The 7,230-nt window shown below is 42.3% G+C and overlaps 1 protein-coding gene across 1 annotated transcript in view; it reads left to right on the top strand.

Annotated features, from left to right (window-relative positions):
* Window positions 1–294: 294 nt before the first annotated feature.
* Window positions 295–7,230, top strand: part of GCC2 (GRIP and coiled-coil domain containing 2) — a 33,282-nt gene continuing 26,346 nt past the window's right edge. The window contains exons 1-5 of the mRNA XM_063126208.1: window positions 295–410; window positions 3,217–3,279; window positions 4,278–4,362; window positions 4,653–4,720; window positions 6,849–6,953. Coding sequence (XP_062982278.1) covers window positions 405–410; window positions 3,217–3,279; window positions 4,278–4,362; window positions 4,653–4,720; window positions 6,849–6,953 — 327 coding nt within the window. The 5' untranslated portion in view covers window positions 295–404. The remainder of the gene's footprint in view (window positions 411–3,216; window positions 3,280–4,277; window positions 4,363–4,652; window positions 4,721–6,848; window positions 6,954–7,230) is intronic.

Below are 7,230 nucleotides of genomic sequence, written 5' to 3'. Positions count from 1 at the left end.
GGAAACGCGGTGGAGCGGTAGGTTACACACACCCCACCCGGAGCGCCATGGCCCCGATCCGAATCGGGGCCCCAGCGCGCTTGCACGAAGATAAATAAAGCGAAACGTAGAACAAGGGGGCGGGGTCTGAGAGAAAGCCGGCAAGGGGCGGAGGGAGGCGGGCCTGCCGTGTCACTTCATGCGTTGCCATGGCGACTCAATCGGAAGGGGCCCCGAAACCTGGTCGAGCTCTGCCTCTGCGGCGTTCAGGCCGATTTCCCTGACGTCAGAGGCGAGCGCGCGGAGAGGCGGTGACGAAGGCGGAAGCGGCGCCGGAGCGAGAGTTGCAGGCTGAGGGGCTGAGAGAGCCTCGTTTCCCCCTCTCCCTCCCTTCCCTCCCTCTCGCGGCGGGACTCAGCTCCGCAATGGAGGTAACCGGGAGGGTCTCGAGGGGATGTGGGGGCTGTGGAAACTTAACGCCGATCTGATCGAAGTTGCGTGGATTGCCTTGTCCGGGTCACTTCCCCTCAGGCCGCTTGTGGGTGGCCTCTCCCGCCGGTTGTCTATGAGGGTTACCTGGATTTGGTTTGATCTCCACGATTCCTCAGGGACAAGTTCCACAAATCGGGGAATCTTGTCTAATACCAAGGCTGTAGTCCTTTTCCTGGGAATTAGCCCCATTGAACACAGTGGGGTTTATTTCTGAGTAGACATGTGTAGGATTGTACTGTTCACCACGTTGAATGCCCTCAGTGGTACACTTTGGGGTGTCAACATTTTATGGGCTCTCATGCTTTGGCTATCAACAACCTGATTATATATGGAAGTCAAACAGGTAATGCTTTTCCCTTTCTGGCTGACAGCTGGTATAGCTAGTATCAGAGGCAGTAGGCTTATATACACCAGTTGCTGGGGAACATGGGTAGGACGGTGCTGTTGCACCATGTCCTGCTTGTGGTTCCCTGGTCGACAGCTGTTTGACCACTGTGTGAACAGAGTGCTGGACTTAGATGGACCCTAGGTTTGATCCAGCATGGCTCTTCTTTTGTTCTTATGTAACTAAGGTCATAGCTAGACCTAAGGTTTATCCCTGGATCATCCAGGGGTCAAACCTGTTCATCTAGGTGACACACAGGGGATCCAGTGCTCAGGCAGGGGCGAACCCTGGATGATCCCAGGATGAACCTTAGGTCTAGCTGTGGCCTAAGAGTGTCTGACTAGAGGACCATAGTTCAGTTTTTACCTGGTTTCAGGTAAGTCATTGTCTCTCAAACTCTCTCCTCCAAATCTGCAATATGGGGGGTGGGATTGTAGAGATAACGTGCATCAGCATTTTGAACACTATAAAGCAGTGATCGGTAGAATGTCAGTCGAGAGCTACTAGTAGATCTCTGCATAATTTGCAGAAGATCAGCAAAGGTTGTGATTCCCAATATGAAAAACTCTCCTGTCTTCTGAGTTAGTCTTGCAGAAATCAAGAAAACTTGAGAGGAAGCTACAGGAAGCTTTTTTTTATGACAGGACTATGAGCCCAGTTCTGCTACTGAAAAACAAATTGTTGGGCTTAACATATGCTCAGAGGCAGCCTGTTCTTTAATTCTAAACGTACGTTAGAATTAAATACACTTCCAGCTACCATTATGCACCTGGCCTGTTATTGGACGTGAGGCTTCTAGTAAAAACAAAACAAAAAAAACACCTAGATTCCGGAAGCTTGTTCTCTGTCAGTCCCTGCTATAAAGTGCTCTATAAATGCTGGGTATAATTTCCTATCACTGTTTGTCTAGCTCAGAGCAAGTTTATTTGCTAATCTTCCGTGTGCCATAGCCACTTAAAAGCTGGCAACCCTACGTGTGTGTGTGTGGGGGGGGTTTCCTGGTGGGCTGAAAACTGGTGAACAATCCACTCCTCTAGCCAAGGAAACATTGTAATTGCAGAGCCAAACCTTGGCAATTTTATTCTAGGCAGTATAGTCTTAGGAAACAAAAATGCCTCTGAGCATATGCTGAGTATTTATTTAATGCTGGGGGGGGAGAAAGGACACCAGCCGCTAAGTTCCTAGAACTGGGGGATGGGACTAAAATTTACCCTTTTAGATAAACTATTAGAGCCAGATTTGTATAGCATAATCCGGAGTCTCTTGCTTTGGGCTTTCAAAGTAACTGTTGTTGTTACTAATGGGTAACTATTACTTGGAGCATTCATAATTAAAGCCTGCATTACATAGAAAAGAATTTAATGTGACTTCTCTGATCAAATTTGAGATTTTTCAGAAGTGGACATAAACAGTATCATTTTATACAAAACTAAGTGCAAAAATCGAATGATTTAAAATATCTATAATGGGAAGAAATGTTTGAGCTACGCTTTTATTGTAAGATGCTACATACTCATAAGAACTTAAGGAGAGCCCTGCTCAATCAAACCAAGGCCCATCTAGTCCAGCATGTGGAGCTGTTCCTTTCCATTGAATTTGTCCTCTGGAATTCTGTGGTTCACTTTGGCCATGGCTAGACCAGGCCTATATCCCAGGATTGTCCTGGGATCATCCCTGTGCATCCAAATGACACACAGGGGATCCCGGGAGCAGGCAGGGATGACCCCTCCATTTGCCTGAGATAATCCTTAGGTCTAGCTAAGGCCTTTGTCTACCAGTTAGTTTAACATTAATGTGAAGCTCCTCAGGGTAGTCATCTGGAGATTTAGGTTAAGGTGTCATCAGGATAACTGATTGCATCCAACTTTGTGAACATTACAATAAATCATGGCTTATTGTGACAGGAACAAGTCTATCCCGCCCACCCCCTCTTTCGGCACAATTACAAGAAGGAGTTGGTTAACTGTGGCTTGCCATATCATCCAATCTGACAAACTGTGGTTAATCTTAACTCTGATTTGTATGGAACTAACCAGTTTCAGAGCATGAGGTTCGAAGCTAGCTTCTTTCAACAAACTTGTTAAGATAACCACAGTTTAGGCTAATCAACATAGCACCTCTTATTATTATTTTTGTATTAGGATTTCTCTAAGGAGTCTTCATGGTTAACTTCCTGTTCACCTTTGGCGGGGAGAGGGAACCAAAAGTATGGTAACCCAGACAGCATTGTTGAGTTTCTGGGATCCAAGGTTGGAACCAGGGCTTTGACCTTGGAGCTCAGAAACCACACTCCCTCACCCTCATAGCTGGTGCAGTTGCGATACATCACACATTTGTATATGACTTTATTTCTGCTCCAGCTGCAAGATGGTGGTCAAGAAATGGCAGCGTCTCCTTCCACGACTGCAACAGGCAAGTCAAAGGTGAGGTTCCCTTGCAGAATAAAATGGTAATAACTTATAAACCAAAGGATGCCTCTGTCTGTAAAGTGTCTTTATAAAGTGGCTCATTTTCAAATGCAAGTGTCGCCTTTGCTTTTTTTGAAGAAAGCGAAGTCATAGTAATCATTCAAAAGTCATGTTTGGATGCATGAAGAGTTTATTTGGCAAGTACAGCTGGCAGCTGATATTGGAAACAAGTAGAATATAGTTGGCTGTATCTAGTTCAAACATTTGGCTTTTTATTTCCTTATTGCTCATTCATACAACAGTCTCGTTAAATCAAAATGTAGTTTTTACAACATTCAGTTCTTCGGTCTAAACTTCCTCCTATGCTTTATCAGTTTTGCAAGCCTAATAGTTCTGTATGCCTGAAGATATTTGGATTTATTTATTTTCTGACTGTAAATCCTTTCAGCATGGTTATGTGTTGACTCCTTTTGGAATCAATTGAGATACAACTGAAAACTCAGTTGGAAATTGTTATGCTGTTATCCAAGCAGCACCTTTTTACCCTTGAGCCCCCCGAGAATCAGGATCTGGGTCTGTGTGGAGTGCAAGCAACAATCCCTTCCCCTTCGCAGGACAAGAATGTGGTTTTTTTTTCTGTTGTAGATCAGTGGAGGTGGACATACCCAAGCTGTTTCTCTAAGCATCAAAGAATAGTTATTAGAGCAGAAGAATGGAGCAGGTGCACAGGCCTATAGTACTTTTCAGGGCTGAGTTCTTCTTGTATAAGGCGTCTCTGCTTTGTGGGTCTGTCAGGGACAAAATGGGATGAATGTTTATGTTGAACCAAACATGTGCATAGTACTTCGCAAACTGCAGTGCATTTCTTAGAATTCCTTGCAGGTGCAAACAGTATAGAATAGCTTCTACTGGTAGAATAACGGTTGAAGAGCAGATCCATAAAAGTTACTTGTAATGCTGAAGTTCAATTACTGTTAACTGCAATTTAGAGCACACACTTATGAATTTTGCAGCTGGATACATTGCCCAGAGAAGATCTCATCAAATTTGCAAAGAAGCAAATGATGCTGATACAGAAAGTGAAATCAAGATCTGCAGGTAGCCTACTGAAATTGGTTTTAATTTATTTTAAAGCAATATGCATGGGGGGGAAATATAGGGGGAAAGGCCCATAAGTTGCATTAGCTACAATAAATGAGAAGAGTTGTGAGGAAAGGTCTTCAGGAATTGGGAGGAAATTGTGTGAATATCTGTCTGACTTGTACTTGTTCCTGTTAATAAATGAATTGTATATAATGGACTTTGGTTTTGTAGAAAGGTGGGATGTAAATGAAATGAATTGAATATATTAATGATCCTTATTCAGAGAAAAATGCTTCCCCCCCTAGAACTGGAGAAGGAGAATGAAGAACTGAAAACAAAATCTGCTACTGGTGGAACTGATGATATTATTCAGGTAGTAATACACAACTTCCTGCATCACATATTGCACAATCCTCAAAAATACATTGTTTGGCAAATGGGAGTATTTTCTGCTGGTGTCATAAAACTCACACTTTTCTCAACTGTCTCACAGGTTATGTGCCTAAAAATGAAAATGCAGGGTGTTCTACTTATTAAAAATTATCCTTGTGAGAGTTTCACCTAATATGGAATGCTTCTCATCTCATAAGAATAGAAGATCGTTTGCTACAAATGCTCTTCAAATTATAATTGAATATTACAATGTTTACTGGTAATATGGGTCTGGTGTAGAAAGTTGTTGTCCTGCTCAAAAGTAAGGTCAAGGAAGTGGGAATCCATAGTCTGTTTTAAATTTCATAACCTGGTTCAGTTGTAACACTAAAATATGGTTTACCTTTGCATGCATAAGTCTTGGGCTGATCCATTTTGCCCCACTCCCCCAGCATAGCTGTGAGGAGGAGATTTGAAGCTTTCACTTCTATTTTCAATTAATCACAATTTAATGTTATGTCTAAACTCTAAACTTTGGTCTTATTCAAACCCAGATAATAAACCATGATTTGAAGTTGGCTTGCTTAGGTAAATCATAATTAACATTAACTAGAGTTTAGGGCTCATGTTGTTGTTTATTCATTCAGTCGCTTCCGCTAAACTGCAGTTACTTTAAACAGAAACAGAAGTTTCCAAGCTCCTCAAGGCTGTGCCAGAGGACAAAGGGCAAGAAATTGCTGATGAGTTTAAGTCTCATTTACATAATGCTAAACCATAGCTTAGTGTTGTATTTAAACATAGTCTATGGCCTTGTTTGCATGACATAACAGTCCACCTTGGTTTAATTTACATGTGGCAGTTGTCATGTCATGCTGGGTGCTCATGGGCACAACTTTTGCATGGTGCCTGCGGATCCCTGGCTTGCCATGTCATGTGAACTCGGGCAGCAGGATTGTTTGAAGGTTAGACAACCTTCAGATAACCCTAAAACAAGTGATGGGTATTTGAGGGTTGTCTAACCCTCAAACAACACCTGACACCTGGATTCGCATGCCACGGTCAGCTGGGCAAATGCGGGTGTCATGCAAAAATGACACCTGCAGCCCCCAGCACAATGCGACAGCCGTGGTGGGCTGTCGTGACATGCAGACAGACTCAATGAGTGATAATAAGATCTTTATAATATTATTAATAATCTTTTTTTATCTTGCCCCCTCTGTTCACCTAGATTAATGTCATATGGTAGGATTGAATCTTATTGGTTAAGTTTCAGATAAACAGAAGCTCACTTAGTCTAGTTTTTGCATCTGGTGCCCATAGGATGTGTTTTCATACAATGTTATTTACTTGGTATTTTGGCTTGATGGCAGTGACAATGTTACCCCCCTGCCCTAGCCATCTAGAACTATAAGAATATCCCAAGTCAAGTCCTGACTTATTAAAGCTAATTAAGGATGACTTACAGGGAAATAAATTATAATAATTGACTCTAGAGTTAATATCTCTGTATGGATTTAAGATAAATATGGAGCCTCAGGATCATTCCTGTGATTCTGACCAAAATAATCCCTCTGGTTTGGGGTTGAAGCAGGTGGTAATTCAGACAGGTGAGTGTGATTGTAGTGCTTTTGCTGGCATAGGAAACAAAAATATTGAAAATGTATTGGGCTGTTCACACAACACGCCAACACACACTCAGTGGTTAAGTGTGGGTTATTATTGAACTGTGGGTTGTTTGTTGAACAATGGGTTAACATGTTGTCTGAACCCAACACATTTTCTGCAGAGTGTCTTGTTAACCATGCACTATGGTTTGTTAATCACCCTGAACAACCCAACAACAAATCATGGTTTTCAAGGTGGTTTGTTGGAGTAAAATAAGCCAAACTGCATAGTTAACAAGCCACCTGCAGAAAATGTCTTGGGTTCAGACAACATGTTAACCCATTGTTCAACAAACAACCCACAGTTCAACAATAACCCACCCTCAACCACAGATAGTGAGTTAGCATGTTGTGCAAACCCAGTCAATATGTTAAAGGAGTAGCCATCACTCTTGTGCTTTTTTCTTTTCTTTCTCTTTTTGCAATTAAGCGGGTAACTTCTGTCTGTGTATTTCTCAAAATTAGGCTCTCACAGAGAGGCTGGATGCAGTTCTTCTGGAAAAAGCAGAAATCCAGCAGCAGTGTCTAGCTCTGAAAAAAGAAAATGTGAAAAGGCAACAAGAAACAGAGGTACTCCATAAGTATAGTAAATGATAAAAAAACAAACCCTGATCTAATTTTGGCTTGTTAAATGTATTTATGTCACAGAAATCTCTTCCTTTCTTTTGATCCCTTTGTTTTGTAATCAAACATCATAAGTATCATGGATTGCCCCTTTCCCTGACAGCAGATGGGAGTGAATCCTGTGAGAATGGGATATTTAGTAGACCCATCCCCTAGAAAATAAACCTACTTCAACTGGGCTTTGCGGTCCTGGGTCAGCAGTCTGTCATAGACTTGTAACTTA

Source organism: Elgaria multicarinata, chromosome 5, assembly GCF_023053635.1.
Source record: "Elgaria multicarinata webbii isolate HBS135686 ecotype San Diego chromosome 5, rElgMul1.1.pri, whole genome shotgun sequence".
NCBI classification, from domain to species: Eukaryota; Metazoa; Chordata; class Lepidosauria; order Squamata; family Anguidae; genus Elgaria; species Elgaria multicarinata.
This window is presented reverse-complemented; position numbering and strand designations above follow the sequence as displayed.